Here is a 22,909-nt window from a genome sequence, read left to right on the forward strand (position 1 = left end):
GATTATTTATTATAGTGTGAATTTTTTTCTTCACATTGGAAATAAGATATGAAAGGAGAATCCTTTCCTTCTGAGGAACAGTTAGCATTCCAGACAGAAACACATTTGGTTTAGTTTTACATAGTGTATAGTTTTTAACACTATGTATTAGTGTTAAAACTAATACACAATAACTTTGTGTATTCACAAATACACAAGGTAAATAACTTTAACATTATAAAGTTACACACTTTATAATGTGTTATTTGAATTGTTCACAAACTATTTTCTTTTGTCTGAGTACAAAAGGAAAATTGGGTAGAACTGGAAATGTCTCTTCTTTTGTGCAGATAACCTGCCTGGAATTGGTATTATTTAATATCACCGTGCTGCCATCTAGCGGCTTCAAGTGGTACTTGTTTGTTAGTTTTACAGCATTGATTAAAATAAATTGAACTTTGAAACAAATTTCTAAATTGAAATTAATGCAATAAATTGATGTCCAGTAATACAAAGATTATATTTCCATAGTAATAGTAGTACTGTAATATTTTAAGAAATCAAACTATTTAAAACTTGAGAAATAGAACTCTTTGACTTTTAAGAAATCTATTTAAACATTCAGTCCAGCCCATACTAGAAAAATAAATTATGATTACAACAATCTTACAAGATGACTTTTATATTTTATGTAGGAAATATGGATTCAACTATAGTAAATAAGAGCAAAATATTTTATATAAATCCACACTGGCATTTTAATACTTAATTCTGTTAGGGGTCACCTTGGTTATTTATGCCTAGAGCGGATGCTTCCCAATCCCCTGAATTTATTCAGCACGTCTCTCCTATCCATGCTTCAGTACTGAAGACCAAGTCCCAGGAAATGGTTTTTATTCCTCATCACTGAATGCATTTTGTCTCTAACGCTTTCTCCACATGCGTAGATAAAATTTGTGGTGAGGATTGCACTAATTGACTTTGCTATATATCATGTTTCCTCTTTTCTATTACCAAAGAACATGAAATGCTTAAGAATTCTGATGTAACTTTTCTTTCTCAACTTAAATTTCCTTTCCAAATTTAAAATTTTTATAGATTGAGTTTCACTTTCCTTTGACTTCGTATATGTTAATTTATAGGATGAACTCAACAAATATATCCATCTTTTTAAACTTAAAAATTTCAAATGCAAAGCAAAGTTGAAAGAGGAATAAAATGAACTCCTGTGCTCCATTGACCTTGGTACACCTGTTGTGGACATCCTGCCACATTTGTTTTTCCCTTTCTTTCTCTCTCATATAAAAACACAGCTTAAAAGTTAATTCCTTTGTGAGAAACCTAGATTTCATTTATGAATTCTGTTCATAGTTTTTAAACATCTATAATAGATTTCATAAACAGAATACGTAGACTTGCTAGTCTTTTAAAGCAAAAAGTAGCTATAATAATAGTTCTAAAAATGATTTTCTTTAAACCTTTGAGTTCAATTTATATCTTACTAATCTCATTCCAAATCTGCTATAACAAAAGCAATTATCATTACCTTTTAAAAATTAGTCACTAACTCAAGTTGAAAATAAAGTTCCTTCACATTTCCTTCTTATATATAACTCAGTTGACTACTTTCTCAAACTTTAAATCATAAAAATATGAGTAATCTTTTAAAGATATTTTAAAGACCATACCTTAGAAAATAATTCTGTATATATTTTGAGATAATTTTTAAAGGCCTAACAAAATTTACTAATAAGCATCTTTAATTTAATCTTCAAGTCCTCTTTAATTCTGGGTATATATTTTGTCAAATTTTAACACCTGTCACCTTAATAATCATAATTGTCAAATTGTATAACCTTAAAAGCAAGAAGAGCTTGGGTGAGGTCTTCCAGGCACTGAATGATCAACCCTAGGATATGTTACCCAGCAAAACTATCATTCCAAATAGATGGAGCAATAAAAGTCTTCCATGATAAGCAGAAACTAAAACAATATATGACCACAAAGCCACCACTACAAAAGATTCTTCAAGGGATTCTGCACACAGAAAGTGAAACCCAACATCACCATGAAAGGGCAAGCAGTATCAAACTACAGGAAAAGAAAAACCAAAAAAGTAGAGAGTAACATCAATATAGCTACACACAATCAAATCCTCAAACAACTAAGACAACTAAATGACAGGAATCACTAAATATCTATCAATACTAACACTTAATGTTAACTGACTTAATTTCCCCATCAAAAGGCATCATTGCACAAACTGGATTAAAAAGGAAGGGCCAACAATTTTTTGCTTACAGGAGACCTACCTCATTGATAGAAATAAGCATAGGCTTAGGATGAAAGGCTGGAAGAAGATTTACCAAGCCAATGGCCCCCCAAAACAGGCAGAAGTAGCAATAATGATCTCAGACAAGTAGACTTCAAACCTACATTGATCAAATGAGATAAAGAAGGACATTCCATACTAATAAAAGGGGAAATAGACCAAAAGGAAATAACAATTATCAACCTATATGCACCCAATGTCAACGTACCCAATTACATCAAACATACCCTGAAGGACCTAAAAGCATATATTAACTCCAACACAGTGGTAGTGGGAGACTTTAACACCCCACTATCATCAATAGATAGGTCATCCAAACAAAAAATCAATAAAGAAATCCTAGATCTAAAAGATACCATAGATCAAATGGACCTAGTTGATGTCTACAGAACATTTCATCCAACTTCTACACAATATACATTCTTCTCAACAGCCCATGGAACCTTCTCCAAAATAGATCATATCCTAGGGCACAAAGCAAGTCTCAGCAAATATAAGAAAATAGAAATTATACCATGAATTCTATCTGATCACAATGCAATAAAAGTAGAACTCAACAACAAAAATAAAGACAAAAAACATGCAAACAGCTGGAAACTGAATAACTCATTGCTTAATGAACAATGGGTCATTGATGAAATAAAAGAGGAAACTAAAAAGTTCCTGGAAGTCAATGAAAATGAAAACACAACCTACTGGAACCTATGGGACACAGCAACACAGTCCTGAGAGGAAAGTTTATAGCCATGAGTGCATATATTAAAAAGACTGAAAGATCTCAAATCAATGACCTAATGATGCATCTCAAACTCCTAGAAAAACAAGAACAAGCAAATCCCAAAACAAATAGAAGGAGAGAAATAATAAAAAGAAGAGCTGAAATCAATGAAATAGAAACCAAAAAAAAACCATACAAAGAATTAATGAAACAAAAAGTTTGTTCTTTGAAACAATAAACAAATCAATAGACCCCTGGCAAACCTGACTAAAATGAGGAGAGAAAAAACACAAACCAGTAAAATCAGGAATGCAAAAGGAGAGATAACAACAAACACCATGTAAGTCCAGAAAATCATCAGAAACTACATTGAGAACCTATATTCAAATAAATTTGAAAATCTTACAGAAATGGACAGATTTCTAGATACTTATGATCATCCAAAACTGAATCAAGAGGACATTAATCACCTGAATAGATTTATAGCACAAAATGAAACTGAAGCAGCAATCAAGAGTCTCCCCAAAAATAAAGTCCAGGACCTGTTGGATTCTCTGCTGAATTCTATCAGACCTTTAAAGAAGAACTAATGCCAACCCTCCTTAAACTGTTCCATGAAATAGAAAGGGAAAGAAAAGTGCCTAACACATTTTATGAAGCCAGTATTACACTTATCCCAAAACCAGGCAAAGACACTTCCAAAAAGGAGAACTGTAGGCCAATCTCCTTAATGAACACTGATGCAAAATTCCTCAATAAAATAAGGGCAAATCGAATTCAACAACACATCAAAAAGATCATTCACCACAACCAAGTAGGCTTCATCCCAGAAATGCAGGGGTGGTTCAACATATTCAATAAATGTAATACAGCACATTAACAGAAGCAAAGACAAAAACCAATTGATCATCTCAATAGATGCAGAAAAAGCCTTTGATAAGATCCAACACCATTTCATGATAAAAGCTCTAAGAAAACTAGGAATAGAAGGAAAGTACCTCAACGTCATAAAAGCTGTATATGCCCAATCTACAGCCAGCATTATACTTAATGGTGAAAAACTGAAACCATTCCCTCTAAAATCAGGAATGAGATAAGGATGCCCACTATCTCCACCCCTATTTGCATAGTACTGGAATTCCTAGCCAGAGCAATTAGGCAAGAATAAAGAATAAAAGGAATACAAACAGGTAAAGAAACTGTCAAAATATCTGTATTTGCAGATGATATGATCTTATACTTTAAAGACCCAAAAATCTCTACTTAAAAGCTACTAGACACCAACAACAGCTATAGCAAGGCAGCAGGATATAAAATCAACATAGAAAAATCATTAGCATTTCTATATACTAATAATGAACAAACTGAGAAAGAATGTATGAAAACAATCCCATTTCAATAGCCTCAAAAAAAAAATCAAATACCTAGGTGTAAACCTAACAAAAGATGTGAAAGACCTCTACAAGGAAAACTATAAACTTCTGAAGAAAGAGTCTGAGGAGGACTATAGAAAGTGGAGAAATCTCCCACGCTCACGGATTGGTAGAATCAACATAGTAAAAATGTCGATATTCCCAAAAGCAATCTACATGCTTAATGCAATTCCCATCAAAATCCTAGTGACATTCATCAAAGAGATTGAAAACTCTACTGTTAAATTTATTTGGAAACACAAGAGGCCATGAATAGCCAAGGCAACACTCAGCAAAAATAACAACGCTGGAGGTATCACAATACCCGACTTCAAACTATATTACAAAGCAATAACAATAAAAACAGCGTGGTACTGGCACAAAAACAGACATGAAGACCAGTGGAACAGAATAGAAGATCCAGATATGAAGCCACACAACTATAACCAACTTGCCTTTGACAAAGGTGCTAAAAATATACGATGGAGAAATAGCAGCCTCTTCAACAAAAACTGCTGGGTAAACTGGTTAGCAGTCTGCAAAAAACTGAAACTAGATCCATGTATATCACCCTATACCAATATTAACTCAAAATGGATCAAGGACCTTAATGTCAGACCCCAAACTCCAAAGTTGGTTCAGGAAAGAGTAGGAAATACTTTAGAACTAATAGGTATAGGCAAGGACTTTCTCAATGGAACCCCAGCAGCTCAGCAACTATTGATAGCATAGATAAATGGGACTTCATAAAACTAAAAAGCTTCTGCTCAACAAAAGAAATGGTCTCTAAACTGAAGAGAACACCCACAGAGTGGGAGAAAATATTTGCCAGCTACACATCAGGACTGATAAACAGAATATACAGGGAATTCAAAAAACTTAACTCTCCCAAACTCAATGAAGCAGTAAAGAAATGGGCAAGTGAACTAAACAGAACCTTCTCAAAAGAAGAAATTCAAGTGACCAAAAAACACATGAAAAAATGCTCACCATCTCTAGCAATAAAGGAAATGCAAATTAAAACCACACTAAAATTCCACCTCACCCCTGTTAGAATAGCCATTATTGGAAACCCCATCAACAACAAGTGTTGGCGAGGATGTGGGGAAAAAGGAACTCTTTTACACTGCTGGTGGGTACGCAAACTAGTACAACTAATGTGGAAAAAAATTTGGAGGCTTCTTAAAAATCTAATCATATGTCTACCATATGAGCCAGGAATACCACTCTTGGTAAAAAATCCAAAGGAATTCGACACAGGTTACTCCAGAGGCACTTGCACACACATGTTTATTGCAGCACTATTCACAATAGCCAACTTATGGAAACAACCAAGATGCCCCACTATTGATGAATGGATTAAGAATACGGGGTATTTATACACAATGAAATACTACTCAGCCATAAAGAATAATGAAATCTTATCATTTGCAGGTAAATGGATGGAACTGGAGAACATCATCCAGAGTGAGGTTAGCCAGGCCTAGAAGACAAAAATCGTATGTTCTCCCTCATATGTGGACTTTAGATCAAGGAAAAACACAACAAGGGGATTGGACTTTGATCACATGATGAGGCAAGAGCACACAAGGGAGGTATGAGGATAGGCAAGAAATCCAAAAAAAAACAAGATAGTATTTAATGTCCTCAATGCAAAGGAACTAATGCAGAAACTTTAAAGCAACAGAGGCCAACAGGAGAAGGGGACCAGGAACTACACAAAAGGTTTGTTTGAGAAGAATTAATTTAGAATGTAACACATATGTACAGGAAAGTAATGCGAGTCAACTCCCTGTATAGCTATCCTTATCTCAACCAGCAAAAACCCTTTTTCCTTCCTATTATTGGTTATACTCTCTCTTCAATAAAATTAGAGATAAGGGCAATATAGTTTCTGCCTGGTAGCAAGGGGGTGGGGGGCAAGGGAAGAGGTGGGGGGAAGGGGAGAGAAATGACCCAAATATTGCATGCACATATGAATAAAGGAAAAAAAAAGTTCAAAATAAAAAAAATAAAAAGAATTGTATAACTTGATATGTTAAGATTAGTATTCTCTTAAACTTTAAAGCTGTTTAAATAGCACTGATGCACATACATGCATATTTCAAATTTTCAGGACTCAGGAAAGCATCAATGTTGCATTAAACAACCATCATCTCTGTATTTATTTTCAAACATGACCAGACTTCTATGACATTAATTAAGAAAATATGTAAGGCTGTGGTTTACAGTGATCTGCTGTTACCATTTGCTTCTTGGTCAGGTATTTTCACCTGGGACAGGACGCCTGGGCTGGGGTATGCAGAATGGTTCTCATATATGGATGGCCACACTGATTATCTTTCATAATGATGTTGAAGAAAGACTATTCCAAGAGCCTGTAATTGCGAGGTGTCGATCTTTCTAGGGTTCAGGTTATGCCCTTATATTTTCTACTTTTTTAAATAAGATTGTTTTCTGTTTTCTTAAACTACGTTTAATGTCTTTATTTCTGGCTCCAAAAACACATTGTTGTTTCTTGAGACCTTGCATACATTTGTGCAATTCTTTGACTTGATTTTAAATCTGATTGCTTATCATTTGTTGCAGATAAAGTCATTCAGTCACTCTGTTGACTCACTGATTAAATCTTGAGCTCTTTTTATATCCTCCCTATATGACTCAGTCATAAAATCTCAAATTACGTGACAACTGATTGGATTAAGTACAGTTTTTGACACACTTTGTAAGTTCCCACATTAAAATCATGTTAATGACAGCAAATTATCTATAGAAGGATTTGAGTTAACTGGTTCATATATAACACCTGCAAAAATGACAAATAAATAAATAAATAAATAAATAAAGCCCTGATGATATGAAGGTGGAAAAAGGTTTAGTAAAATAAATGAGACCAGGTTATTCAGCTAAAATTAGGTCTTAGTATTTGCCAAATACTCTTCCCAGTGCCTAACTCTTTTTCTTTTTTCCAAATCAGTTAATTAAGATTCTTACTTCTCCTGGCCGAAGTATATTTTTAGTAATTTTTGTCAGATAGTTCAGTCAGTTATCTCCATCACAATGCTAGATTTGTGTCTTTCACTTTGTAGCTGTGCTTTACTCTTATCTGCACCGAGTACTACTCCTTTTCGTATTCATAGAAGAAGAAAATGAGGCACGGAGAGGTGAAACAAGGCACGCAAGTTCCCACAGCCTAGTAAGTGGCAGAATTGGGCTTCAGGCCACTGTAGTATGAGTGTAACATCCGTGCCCTTGGCAACAGGACCATGAATGTCATAAGTTCTAATATGTGTTAAAATTGAATGTGTTTATGTAATTGTGGTTTATAATTCACCATTATATCTAGAAATAAAGCCTGACTTAATATTCAATGATACATCCATATAGGTAGTGAACTGTTTGCTGGACTCTACAGTGACTACTGGGGCAGAGACTCTGCAATCTTCCGCAGCATGGGGCGCCTTGCCCACATCCGCACCGAGCATGACGATGAGCGCCTGTTGAAAGGTGGGGCTAAGACAAGAGTGCCTTTGGAAGTCCAGAATTCGTGGCTGACTTTGCCATTTCCATAATAACAATGTAAATATAACAGTCTTTAAAAATTTGAGGATGTTTTTACCAGCAATATTCTTGAATTAAAATATATATGATACATATTTTATCCCAAAATGGATTAGCTCAATTATAAAACCAATTTACCTTCATAGTAATGCTTAGAAATCAAGACTTAAATGAAAGAACCAAGTCAAATACATGACAAGGGAAAAATCCATCATCCAGTAAGTTTTGTCTAGTCTTATGAATTGGTATCATGTTTAAGTAAGTGATTGGTTTGCTTTGCTTGTTTTAATAGGATCACATTGCACTTTAGAGACAGATAAAATTCTAGGAAGTGTACTAGCCATTCACTGATGTAGGATTCTTTGTAAGGAATGATTTTTATACTTTGTCGCCCTGGTATATCCAGGAGCTAAAACGTCATCTTTTGGAGAGCATTTTCATCCAAATGTAAGGATCCAAAATGTATAATCATCATAAGCATATTATCATTAAAGTGCTTCACATATCATATCAATCAAAAGTCATTTCTTGAATCCCTTAGACTATAAACACAAAAATTAAAATTTCTCACCTTGAAAGTAAAACGGTCTTCCATGAGGTTTACTGGTAGAATATTTATAAATTAAGAAAATAAGTAATTATGGACTCCTTTACTTTGATATGGTACTTATCTTTACATTCCCCTTTTATGTACAATGTGAGGAAATTTATGAAGATTATAATCTTGAGGTGTCCTTAACCGGAACCTGCACTGAATGCATTTTTTAAGTTTTGCAATATGTTTTTTAAAATTGTCTTTTGCCTCCCTGACTCTTCTATTTCCCAATTAAATGTTATTAAACATTAAACAATTAATTAAATTTAATGTTTTTAAATGTCTATTGATCTATAAATGAAATCAAAATCATTATCTGTTTAATGTTTGTATGAAGATACAAGGAAAGCATGTATTTCCTCATAAACTTATGAGTTAAAAATAAACATTCTAGTATATATAACTTATTAGGGTAACTTATTTGTTATTGTATTGTTTTTACCTTTTTCTTCCATTTTCCTACTTCTGTAGAACCAAAGTTTGTAGGTTCATACATGATTCCTGACAATGAAGATCGAGATGACAACAAGCTATATTTCTTTTTTACGGAGAAGGCCCTGGAAGCAGAAAACAATGCCCATGCAATATACACCAGAGTGGGGCGACTTTGTGTGGTGAGGACAGCATTTCACTACATTACACTTGCTTATTTCACAATTCAGGGCCAGGCCTTTGTTGTAAATTTTATAATATGCTTCTACTTAAATTATCTTTTTGTGTTCTGTGCGCATCTTAAAGTTGTCATTTACCAAATTAGTTTTCATAGTTCATATCCATAAGAGCTTCATATCTAGTTAAAGTTTTATTTTAAAACAAGCTTAAATTTTATGATTTTCCTCATTTTCAAAGTGATACTGAGAAAAAGTCTAGTCTTTCAACATAGAAGCTCAAATTCTATTTTTGAATGAATTTAACCAAAATATTTTGTTTCTTTAAAGTCTAAATAACATACTAATAACATACTAATTGTGTTTGAACAATAAGGTTGGCTGACTCCATAGGGTCAGGGTGGGGAGAATCTATAGTTTGTTGAGTATTTGGAGAGACTGAGAGCGTTCAGATCAATTTAATTAGCAACTTACATTGAGAGAATGCTAATAATACTAATGTAAAGTTAGTCTGGCAATTTAGAAAGATATATAAGAATAAATGTGACAGATTTATATATATTTACATTTGTATGAATGGACATTATAAATATACATATATACTGTGGAAGTATATACATGCGTGTGTATATATATACACACGCATGTATATGCATATATACTATATATATATATAGTATGTGCATGTGTCTGTGTGTTTCAAGCTTTCTTTTATAAAGGAAAAAAAATAGATTATTTCACATTCCTGAGCTAAGCAGATTATTTTTATCAACAAAACTGTAATCAAGGTCACTTCATCATAAAAGCCACTATTTTCATTTAAGAGATACTACTCTAGTGATATTGTTTAATTTTTAGAAAATATATGTAAAGCGCTGAGTGAAGTACCTGGCCTGGCTGAATGTGCAAGTCTAAGGGGCGGGAAGAACACAGGCATTTTTATCACTGGAGTTATTTCGGTATTATGCTGACTTTTTCTACATAAATGTTAAAAAACCATAACTCAACATTTGTACATTTAATAATACTAAATCTGTCGTTGGTAAAAGCTCTTTAGGTACTCATTTGCCTACGTTTTGTTTTTCCCAGAATGATGTGGGAGGGCAAAGAATACTGGTGAATAAGTGGAGCACGTTCCTAAAAGCAAGACTGGTTTGTTCAGTACCAGGAATGAATGGAATTGATACGTATTTTGATGAATTAGGTAAAGAATTAAATTATACTTTTTGATGTGTATGTTTCCATATAACTCTATCTTTGCCACACGTGAAAAGTTGTTTCCTGCAGTAATTGACCTAGGACAAGGTTCTGTTCTTTTCCTTTTGGTTGGTCACTTGGTAGAGCAAGAGGAATTGTAGGAAAAATGGAGACCTATCTCATTATCCTAGAGTCACAATGCCTCTGTTTCCTTCCATGTGGTTCAGCGCAAGACCACCCAGAATATCAAAATGATTCACTCTGTGATGATTTAGTCCTAGTTGTCTGACTGTAGATGGAAACTTATGTCTCAAAAGATGTAACAAATTCTGAACTATTTTATATGATACATTTTCTTTGCATGCATAAAGCGCTAAGAATACTAAGTAATGGAATGGTCTTTAATTTTTCAGAGGATGTTTTTTTGCTACATACCAGAGATCATAAGAACCCAGTAATATTTGGATTATTTAACACTACCAGGTGAGGAAATTTATACAGTCAATAAAACCAATGTAAAACAAAATTTGTCTCACTGGGCTTCCCTTTCATGGCGTAGTGTCACTGGTCTTCCTTTTCATGGTGCATGTACCTTGGAAATACTGCTGACCCAGTTGCTGTTTTCGTTTTCTACACATGAGAAGTTACCAATTTCTCTTTGCTCCTCCATGATTGCAATTGTACCTTCATTTTCAAAGCCACAATCTCAATCCATATTCTTAGTTGTTTTTATTTATAGCAACCAAACATTCTTCTGTGCCAGAGTCTTAATCTTTTCTTCTCTAACCTACAACAAAATAATTTTTTTCATAGACTTTTTAAGACATAAGCTCCATGCTGCAGAGTCTAGGGGGGACTCTTTTGTTTATCAAATGGAATTTTCTAAGCTGAGCTTTCAAAGTTGTCTGTTCACTGTTAACCACTCATCTTTGGAAACTTTTTTTTCACTACGAACCATAGTTTTTATTTTCAAGTTTCCAAAATATTAAGAAAGCCTTCCTGTTGAGACATGCTCAGTGAACTGAACACTACTTATGTATGATATAATTCCCCATAAAGATATTTCCCTGAGTTCTCTACATTTGAGTAGAAAATACCTTGATAGATTCCAGTGTTTATGTTGCCAGTTCTCATCACCATGTTACTTATTCACTTTTTCTTGAACTAACTTTCTCTTCCAACACTAATTTATATCCGTTTTTAGTACTTGTCAATCGCCATGTACAAGAACCATTTCTCCTTCAGTTCCTCAGTCACCAAGTACTCATCTCACTCCTGATTCTGCTTTTCTTGCTCCTAGATAGAGTCATGGTGAACACAGATTTATGATCTGCTCTCTGTCTTTAAATGTGTGGCTTAAACTTAGAGCTTATGTTTTTGTATTCTGTACCTATGAGAGAGTGCTGTAAGTAAGATAATACTTCATGTGTATTGATGTATGAATGAAAAAAATAATTTACTTGTTTTGGTTGAATTGTGAATGTCGTTCCAAACAAGGCAGAATGGAGATAAAAAGATTGGAGTAAGAAATAAAGAATAGTCTATATAAACTCTTTTAACAGGAATAGGATGATATTACTGTTCTCCATTTGGTTTGTTTTGGCCATAAACTATAATATGACCCTGCACACTGTTTACTTAGCCTTTCCACACAGCTTTTGTTTAGTTTTTCAGCAGGTGATTTCTAATGTTCGCTTTGAAAAACATTAAAAAAATAAAAACTCTTTGGACAAGTATCTTGTGTTGAGTCGTTTTCTTCAACAAAGTAACATGAAAATAATTTTTCTTATCAATTATACCTTAATGTAGATCGGTAGAGATCACAGGCCACGAAAAGTTTCTTAATTTTTTTTTACTGCCTCTTTTCCCTTATGCCAGTAAGTTATACATTACATGATAACTCAGAGACTTTATATGATAAACTCAAGCTAAGGGATAACCGGTATAGTCTGCCTATGCATTAGTATGATTGGTTTATAAGCTAGTCTTCTAAATGATAGCATATTGGATTTCTAAGAAATCAAAGACAAGACATGATTTTCTTCCATAATTTCATTGTTGACTGTTGAATATATATAAAAATAGAAGGGAAAAAAAAACTCCCAGCTGTTACCTGACATAAAGATTGATATTTGTAGGATGGTGATCAAAGGTGTATTGTCACTTCAGTTGAGAGACTGTCTCTAGTGTCTAGCATCTCAGGCATTTCCAATTGCTTCAAGGTGTGCTATGAAATGTGTGAATTGATGTCCTCAGACAGTGACATAAGTGTGTTCTACAGCTGCTGCACAGTGTAGAAATACTACACTTACACAGAATTTTATGTTTGCAAAGCACTTTCCCAAACACTATTTATTTTGATTCTCATAATACAGAGACTGGAAAATCTTATAATTCATTCAGATAATGCCAAATGAAGAAATATGGCCAGATGTCTAAAAATATTTTAACCACATCCTTTTCTAAAATCTCATTGCAAATTCCACTATAAAACTTGCTATAGTTAGTCAATTACTGGGTTTTTTTCTTCTGAAAGTAGAAATTGTTTTAATCAGGGAAGTCATTAATTGCTGCTAGCTTTGGAGGTAAGGAAACTGATTCTTTTTTGTATAATTTAAATCATTTTCTCAAGTTTAATATGTTCAGTCCACTCTTCACTCCATTATAGCATAGTTTTCATTCACCTAGAATAAAGAACTTAATAATTGTGATGTTTATGAGATACCATCATAAAAAATGGAACAAAGTCGTAAATTTCACTGGGAGTTTACATTGTTTTCGTATCATATATACTGAAAAGTCTAATAAATTTTAAATAGAACTTGTAGCAATTTTAACAGAATGGTGATTAGTAGAACACTGTCTACTTTGAAGATGGAACTTCTTTGTAGACATTGCCTTAAATGACTAAGTTTGATAATAAATCTTTTTAAACATCAATACAAGTTCTTTGATAAAATATATTTTTGAAAAGATAGTGGTACATGTCTATAATTCCAGCTAGACAGGAAGCAGAGGTAGCAGGATTGCAGTCACAAGCTAGCTCCAAGGAAAGAGCAAGAGACCTTACGGGAATAATAAACTAAAGCACAGAAGTACTGCTGAATTGGAAGAGCACTATAAACACAGCTTAGGATGAAACAATAATAAAGTGACTTAGCACAACTAAGTTCGTCATGCTAACAATATCATTTCTGAGGACAAGAAAAGGGAATTAAAGAAATGAAAAGTCTCAGAATTTCAGTGTTTAAAATGTTAAATTTTTAATGTTTCTGGAATAATGTATGCTTAAAGGAATTATAAGATTTTTACCCAAAAGATTTATTTCTAATCTACATATATTTGAGCAGATGAGCTATTAGTTACAGGATAATAATCATCTTTTTTTATTTTTCAGTAACATATTTAGAGGGCATGCTATATGTGTCTATCATCTGTCTAGCATCCGAGCAGCTTTTAATGGACCATATGCACATAAAGAAGGACCTGAATACCACTGGTCACTCTATGAAGGAAAAGTCCCTTATCCAAGGCCTGGTTCTGTAAGTGTATTCATTTAACAAAGCATTCTTACTATTTAAAGTCTCTTTTATTAATATTTTGGCTAGAGTTTCATAGGTATTACCATATTTTCAATTAAACAACTAAGGAGTTTTATATCTAAAAGTATGCTTGGATGGAAAAGACTATCTCCTATCAAGTTGTATGCTTATTATCACAATAAAAAGAAAATAATCTACAATGGACATTTTAGCAGCATTGTAAAGTACATACCACCATTGATATTTTGGCTAAATAACTCCAATTGAAATGTTACTTTTATGGACATTGGTGAACAGAGAAACTCCCAAAATTGAGCATTATATTTTCCTTCCAGATTCTTGATAAGAACTAATATCACATCTAGTTCCCAAATGAAGTAGGAGCAGTAGCTCATACGTATAATTCCAGCTGCATAGGAGGCAGAGATAGGATAATTGCAGTTTGAGGCCAGCCTGGGCATTTTTTTTTTAAAGGTTAGCAAGATTCTATGTCAATGAAAAAGCTAGAGCAGTAGGTATAGTTGGGAAGATCATGGCCGGGGTTGGGTTCTGGGCAAAGTGTGAGATCCTATCTGAAAAATAACTAAAGCTGAAGGGTGGTTCAAGTGATACAGTTCTGCCTATCAAGCACAGCCCAGAGTTCAAATCTAGGTATTACCAGAAACATGCTATCCAGATTTAATATTCTAATAGTTGGGTCAGCCTCTAAGCTCCCTCTCCTAACTTGTCACTTTAGAATACAGAAAAGTCTACCACTTGCCTCTGAACTGTTGCTACTAAAATTCTCTGTAGCAAATCAAATTTTTATGCTTTTGATTGAACACATGTCTAAGTGATGCTGGTGATGGTGATGATGGTGGTGATGATTTTATATCCAGGATCCTGATATGAACCCACTATGTTGGAGAAATGCTGCAGCACTGTATGTGCCATGTGGGTCACGATGAGCAGACACTCAGCTTGTCATGCAAGTTATCATCACAGCTTTACAAGCAGCTGGTGAAGCCCCACCATTACCCTGATTCCACAATTATTCGCAAGTCATCTAGAAAATATTTTTGCACAGCCAAAACCCAAAGTGAAAACAAACCCTACCTCGTTATTGACAAGTGTAAGGCTTTATCCTTACAATCACTCTTCCATGCTGTCTTAAGATTGTTACTTCCAGTAAGACATGAAGTATATTTTATTTCACTATATTGACTGAAATTACAATTTAAATGGAGAAAACCCACACCTGCGGTTTTGCTGGAATGCTTCTTGAAGCCACATGGTCTTGAAGGAGACTGGAGGAAGTGATTGGGTACTGAATTGCTTCCAAGCAAGTCCAAAGTGTTTCCAATTATATATCATGAAAATACATTGAAGTGAAAAATTCATGCCAAATTAAGAAGTACGTTCCAATTTTTTAAAACAAGCCGTTATAAATGCCCTCTTTGCAGAATATGATTACTAAACTACTGTACTTATACTAAAAATGGAAAACTTTTATCAAGATAATCATTGCAATTGTTGCTGGTCATGGAGGAAAATATGTGAACTGAAAGAACACTTATGCACGAGCTTGAGTCAACACAGTTGAAGAAGTAATCAAGGTGCTGTTGAGCAGTTAATTTTAGAATCAATGATTCAAGAATTGAGACATGTTATAGAAAGTATTTCCGGTTTTCTCAAGCAATTGTGTCTAATATAAACAAAAATAATACAAATTTATAGAGATTATAGTCAGCCAATACAAAAAACGTTTTTTCTTTCTATATTTACTGCAGATGAAAATTGAACAGATTTATTTTTTTATTGCCCTTTTTTTATTATTGTTGTGCTAGGGGTACATTGAAGCACTTATAAAATTTCTTACAATGCATTATAGTTGAATTCACCCCCTCCATCATTCTCTTTTATCTCCCCTCCTTCCATTCCTGTTTCTGTGTTACAGCACTAACATTCTATAGCCAGTCAAGTGAGACCAATCCAGTGTTGTTATAATAGACTGAATGATGGAAGAGCTATTTTGTGCAGTTTTGATTTACCACAACAAAGAAACTTTTTGTTTTACTGAATGATACCTTCTTTACTTTCAAACTTTAATTCACAATGTGGAGACAAATTTGAGAAAATAATTAAACACATCATTATGCACTTTTGCTATCTCTAAACCATCCTGGCATTAAAATACTGCCTTTTCCAAAATTTAACTACTCACTGTATATTTTTAGTGATGCATGTTTAAAGTAATTTAGCCTCTCTTTACACTTTTCAATAGAGAGCCAATTTCTGTAACAGAAGACTTAAAGGTACTAAACACTTCTAAATGCATAGTTTATTATTTGAGTTTCTATCATTTTTTCTAATTCTTCTTGTAATTGGTTATGAATTTGCTTGAAGTTTAAAGCAAAAGAATGACCTACTTCATTCTTTTTCAGTGTGCCAGCAAAGTGAATGGAGGGAGATATGGGACCACCAAAGACTACCCTGATGATGCCATCAGATTTGCAAGAAGCCATCCACTGATGTACCAGCCCATAAAACCTGCCCATAAAAGACCAATACTGGTAAAAACAGATGGAAAGTATAACCTGAAGCAGATAGCAGTGGATCGAGTGGAAGCTGAGGATGGCCAATATGATGTTTTATTTATTGGGACAGGTAAAGAAATAAGAAAGCATTGAGACATTTCACTTGACACTTAAGATCATAACTTTCCTAGAGTTTTGAAAAGCACCTGTCAGCAAATCTCCTGCTAAGTGTTTAGTCCATTTGCAGATTGCTAATCTAAAATAAGAAACATTGAAACAGAGTTCTCATATGACTGCACCCATTATCTGGAAATAGTTATTGCCACTTTCATTGTCAAAGGTGTCATGATTTGGACAACAAATTGTGTGGTGACTTTTGTTTCACATATGATAAATATTGACACAAAGAGAGGATTTGCGGTGGTCATAGCATATAATTCCTGATATGTTGTCAATACTAAATACATTTCAAAAAAATTAAATAGGTGAAGAAATGAATAATTGAGCTGGGTGTTGTAGCATAGCACACACCTGTAACACCAACACTTGACATGCTGAGACAAAGGATCATCATTTCAAGGCCATCCTGGGCTGCATAGTTAGTTACACACAGTACTAGGTCACACAGCTAGACCCTTTCTCAAAAAAATTATAATCATGCTCACGAAGCAATATTGGTTCCAACTTCAGTTCATTAAAAAGGAAGCAGAGTACCATAGAATGATGTTCTGCTGTCAGTCCTCCAGCCCTATTACTGCCTGTGTTGCTCTGTAAGGCCTCATGACAGACAAGTTGAGGCAGTAACTTCACACAGATCTATAAAAACAGCAATACTTATCAGCCTTTCTCAGAATAATCACTTTACCAGATAGGCAAAATTCCTATTATTATTTTTAATAATATTCTGTGCTAACAAAACAAAGAGTAATGAATATGCTGAAAGTGAAATTTTCAAATGAATTCATAATAGCTATTAATGTCATACATTTGCTCTAACTTGTGGAAGAGAACTTAGAATCTTTCAACATACAGAGTAATATGGAGCAAATTCTGTGAAGTACTTCAAAATCCTAAACATTTTTTTTTTAATTTAGAGAATACTTTATTAGTTTCTGTAATCAAACCCACGTAGATAAGCCCTTACATATTTAATACAGTGCGTTACCCCTGTACAAATGGAAAAAAAAATTAAGTTTAACGTTTCTAGACCAATATGGCTATTAATTTCTGTACAATGCCAACTCAACACAGTAAACCGGGATACTTTTTTCCAAAGTTGACAGCACAGCTAAAGTTTCCAAAAATTCAAATTATATATATATGTATATATATATATATATATATTTATATTTATATAAAAAGACCAATAATAGCAGTATGTTATGCATCAATAGCAGCAACAGCTTTTCCAGGTTCTGCAGTCATCTGAACAAAATTATAGAGACATCTAGCATACTCCATTAAAACAACAAAAAAACCAAACCAAAACAAAACAACAACAACAAAAGTGAAAAAGTAAAAAAAACAAAACCCCAGAAAACAGCAATTTTCTGTTACTATTGTGGTACCTGGCACCATTTTTTTTATTAGCTTCTCAATCATCATTTAGAAAGAAAACATTCTAGAGTAACATCATTAAAAACAGCTCTGATAAAGCACAGTCACTACTACGTATCATAAAGCAGGTGCAAGATACTTTACATTCACAGAGGTTTGATACATACTGTCCTACATCTATAATACTAGAGTATAATCATTTCTCTTTTTTTTAGCACTTTTTTTTTTTTACTATTGTGCTACGTGGGGGGTACACTGTGGCATTTACAGAAGTTTTTACAGCGTATCAAATACGCCATACTTGAATTCACCCTTTCCAATGCTCTCCTTTATCCCCACTCCCACCATTCCTGAAATAGTTTCAACAGGTATCATTTTTGCATTTACATACACAGTATTTGCACCATATTCACCCTCCTATACCCTTTCCCCTCCCCCTCCTCCTCCTACTTGTACCAACCCTCCACTCCTGTTCTCTGATTTTATAGATAAAAAAGTAAAAAAGAAAAACTTGACATTTTTGCTTGCTTGAGATAAAGGTGGCTTCACAGGGAGTTTCCTTGTGATTAAAATAATCACATAGTAATTGATATAGCAGACGATTGTTTATAAGAATAGGCATTCTTCCCTATGCAGCTTCAGACATAGACATGCTTCTGAAAGGATGCTGTCATATTCCCAAATCAGGAATCAGGATGTACCAATAATACTTAAAAAACATCTAAGCAAGGAAAGATTCCTCTTATTTCTAGGAATTAATCTCCAGTAAAGCTATATTTTATCATATTTAGGAGGTCAATGTTAATAATGTGCTCTGTACTGAGAGTTCAAGATTATCAAAGCGTTCGACTTCTGTAGCAACTTAAAATTTATGAATTTACTTATAGTGACTTCTGACAGGTCTAAAAAAGGTTCCCTAAACAAGACTCAAATTTGATAAAATTAATGAAAATATCTTATTTTTAAATGCCTGGGAACCAGAAGACATGTATAACAGTCCTAGAAATATTTCCTTGTCAGATTGGCCTAAGCCATTTGAGAAAATTGCAGAAATACTGTCCAATCAGATGTCCCAAGACAAAGCTGTCATCATCTTGAATCACTGATGCTGATGATTTCATTGAAAGACTCCATAAATGATAGTTATTTTTCCTAATATTTATCAGACATCGGCTATCATACAACAACACACAGTCATTATTGCAAAATCACACCTTGCAAATTAATGATTTAGCTTATATCTTTGCATTTTACCTGACATAATTGTGCACTATTTAATATATGCTTAGCTTTCAAAATGATGATAATTGTTGTTCTTTTTAGTTAGTCAAAAATACAAGTAATTATTGGTTTAATTTTAATCCAACACAAGATTTGATAATTTTTCAGTAAACTGCTGAAACACCATAGAAACTCTTGAATCAATACTTTCAAAGTGCTTTTTTCTGAATGATTATTTCTAATACTAAATCAAATTATTTCTGTAGGTAAATTAAAGTTGTATAAAATTTTCATTGTAAGGAACAAGCTGAGGATATTGTGCATGATAAAAATAAGATGGAAATTTTAAATGTAAATTTATAAAATAATGCATAATTATAGGAGCTACATGGCTGTTACTGGAAGACTGCTACTCTTCCCTTAGTAGCATGAATTTGTCTTGTTAAAAGTGTGTACAGGGCTGGGGATGTAGGTCAGTGGAGGGTTTGCCTAACACATGGAAGGCCCTGGGTTCAATCCCTAGCAGAGCAAAAACAAACAATGTCTGTATGATTTCTGTCATGTGTTGCTTGGAATGTTGCTCAAGATTACAAGTGTAGTTTCTTACCATGAAAGAAGCTTTGGTAAAATTTTTTCTTGTATCATGCCTCACAGAAGAAGCTAAAATCAATACATCATCTCTCATAATTCATAATTCCAAAAGACATTTGACTATAATTTGATTTGTTTATTCACCAGGTATTTGGAAATACATCCTATTTTATTTAAATTTTTGGTCAGGCATACAAATCTTACTTTTTTTGTTAAATGAAAATACGGATATAGAAGTAGTTATGTGATTTTAAACTTGCACTTTATTTAAATTTTTTTTTGGAGTACTGGGGTTTGAACTCAGGGTCTTGAGTTTACTTGGTAGGCACTCTGCCTACCACTTGAGCTACTTCACCTGCCTGGTAGTCATATGAGCTTTAACTGTCAGTGATAAAATGTTTTACACATCTAGATTTCAAATCTTATTTAAATTCATAGTCCCTATCTGTTTTTAATTACTTGAAATCAAGATTGTGACTTAGCTTTTAATTTATTTCTTCTGGTTTCTTACAGATACTGGAATTGTGTTGAAAGTAATCACAATTTACAACCAAGAAACAGAATCAATGGAAGAAGTAATTCTAGAAGAACTTCAGATATTCAAGGTATTATTAAATTTATGGGCATTAAAGTCCTCTAAAACTGAGAAGTAAATAAGAAAAATATTGTGTCAATTTCACTTTATTTTCCTCTAACATGTATTTTCAATTGAGAGAAAATTGAAGTGAAGAATAACTTAACTTCCTAATGCCTCTTTTGATTGCCATAGACTTTTCAAAAGAAGAGACCAATGCTTATTTAGTGTGAAAATACTACAAAGGAATAACTCTTATGCTACATGTGAATTCTAGAAACATTATTGCAAAGTTGGTCATATCTTATACAAATGTATTACCAATACAGACAAAAAAAGCAATATGTTTTCATTTTGTGGACATACATACCATTTTTAATTACTAAAACAGAATGAGTAGAAAATGATAATGGAAAGCTTATAGGATAAAACAGTAATGTTAACATATATCTATGTATGTCTATATAATAGTCTATAAATATATACTTTAAGACCTGATTATTCACAGCAGTTGTGGTCTTTAGGGTCACATAAATACAGACTCTTGCTCCTGACAGGGAGGATCCTGAAGATTTCTGATCACAACATTTTCATCTGATCAATAAAACCTTGTTTTATGTTTCTTTTTGAAGAAACATAAATTAATTAGTATTGAGCTCACAGTCAGTAGCACTCTAATTTATGCCTGAATGCGGCTTTCATGATAACTAAACACCTTTTCTATCCTAGGATGCAGTGCAGCCATTCTGTGGTTAGAAATATGAAACATCACTGCTTCTCTATGCTTGGAAGCCATTTTAAACAGAAAAGCACTAACAAAAAGTATAGCAGTATGAAAAACATGATACTAAATAGTCCATGAAAAGGGCACTATTTACATGAGAACTGATGAAACAAGAACACAGAGCATTGTTTGCATTCACCTGAGTATCTGTATACTCTGCAAATCTTTTTTTTTTTTTGCAACTGTGCATGAGCTTATTGGCAAATGAAAAACACAGCAAGTGATGATATTAAGAAAGCAAATTAATTTTAGCAGGCAAAAGTTGCAAATACAGAATATCTAGATAATAAGGATTGGTCATACCTATGTCTAATGGATGTATGTGAAAAGATTTTATTAATGAAAAGCAATACATTTTGCCTTTGTGATCCTGGAGACTAGATTCCACAAAGCTACATGCTTAGATAACCACGCTCCTAGACTTTGTGTATGATTTCACTTCATGTTAGGAACCATGGCTCTTGTATAATAGCATCCATCACAGTATCTTTTCATATAAACTCTTAAGAAACATCATGGCCTGAATGAATAAAGGAATGATGTGTAAATGCGTGAAGGGTTTTGTAATTTAAAATAGTTTCTTCAAAAATGAATGATAGAGAAGATCAAATAGTCTGTTCTGGAAAACAACTCTTCAAAAAGTGGTTATCCCCAGAGTGAACTCCATCTGCCTAATGTTTTTCCACTTGCAGGACTAATTGGAGTTTGTTGTGCTCCTTAAAAATGCTCTAATCATAACATTGCTGAAATAGCACAAAGACTCTCAAAGCTGTACTGTGTATTATCATTCCTCTGGTGTAATTGTAAGAAAATGAAGTTCTTCATCTTGTTCAATGAATCCTGAATTCTTAGTGACTCACAGTAATTATGACAAAAAAAGTGTTTTAAACAAAACCTACTTGGTTTAAAATAATTAATAGATCGTATGGTTTATGAAGACATAACTAGGTTACTTCTAATGATTCAAGTATTTTATAAGAAAAAAAACCTCTGAATTTATTATTTCCTTTAAGGATACAGGAGTTTCTAAGCATAAGTGATATTCACATGGAAATAGATAATTATATTCCAGAAACAAACAGTAAGCTAGTTAGATTATTTGCTACTTGTTTTCATCTCTATATCTGTTCCACTCCATTAGGAAAAAATTTAAAGCTTTATTTTATTTTAATTGGATGTACATATTGATTTGCAAAAACAAAAGCTATACGCTGCCAAGGATAGACCCCCAAATACATCTAATTTGATTTCAGGTAATTTACAGACTTATTAAGGTAATAGTCCTATACTTCCTTTCCTTTAAATTAAACTTTTAATTTAATTTCAGGATCCAGTTCCTATCATTTCAATGGAGATTTCTTCAAAAAGAGTAAGTTGTGTTTGTGTTCTATATGTTAGTCAAGGTAAGGGATGCAAGAATATTAGTACATGATCCTGTATATGAAAATGTACAGTTGTCTTTTATTATGGTAAGAGATCTATCATCTTAATGAATTTTTAAAGTATACATTAAACTATTTTTGACTCTAAGTGCAATGTTATACAGCAGATCCATAGAGCTTACAAATCTTACTTAACTGAAATTTTATGCCCATTGGATAGTCTTGACAAAAGTATATAGCCATTTCTATTTTATGGATGTTTTCATTCCCTATTTTATAGAAAGGAAGATGAGACTAGGTTTAATTCTAGAATCATAAGACATCACTTCCCAGTTACTTT

The 22,909-nt window shown here is 33.3% G+C and overlaps 1 protein-coding gene across 4 annotated transcripts in view; it reads left to right on the plus strand.

Annotated features, from left to right (window-relative positions):
• Sema3e (semaphorin 3E) overlaps nt 1–22,909 on the plus strand; it is a 275,022-nt gene that overhangs the window by 223,463 nt on the left and 28,650 nt on the right. For all 4 annotated transcript variants that reach the window (XM_020155039.2, XM_074064864.1, XM_074064865.1 and 1 more), the window contains exons 6-13: nt 7,829–7,948; nt 9,069–9,211; nt 10,295–10,409; nt 10,816–10,885; nt 13,800–13,944; nt 16,368–16,590; nt 20,343–20,434; nt 22,515–22,556. In XM_020155039.2, coding sequence (XP_020010628.2) covers nt 7,829–7,948; nt 9,069–9,211; nt 10,295–10,409; nt 10,816–10,885; nt 13,800–13,944; nt 16,368–16,590; nt 20,343–20,434; nt 22,515–22,556 — 950 coding nt within the window. The remainder of the gene's footprint in view (nt 1–7,828; nt 7,949–9,068; nt 9,212–10,294; nt 10,410–10,815; nt 10,886–13,799; nt 13,945–16,367; nt 16,591–20,342; nt 20,435–22,514; nt 22,557–22,909) is intronic.

The sequence above is a fragment of the Castor canadensis genome, chromosome 2 (assembly GCF_047511655.1).
Source record: "Castor canadensis chromosome 2, mCasCan1.hap1v2, whole genome shotgun sequence".
NCBI classification, from domain to species: domain Eukaryota; kingdom Metazoa; phylum Chordata; class Mammalia; order Rodentia; family Castoridae; genus Castor; species Castor canadensis.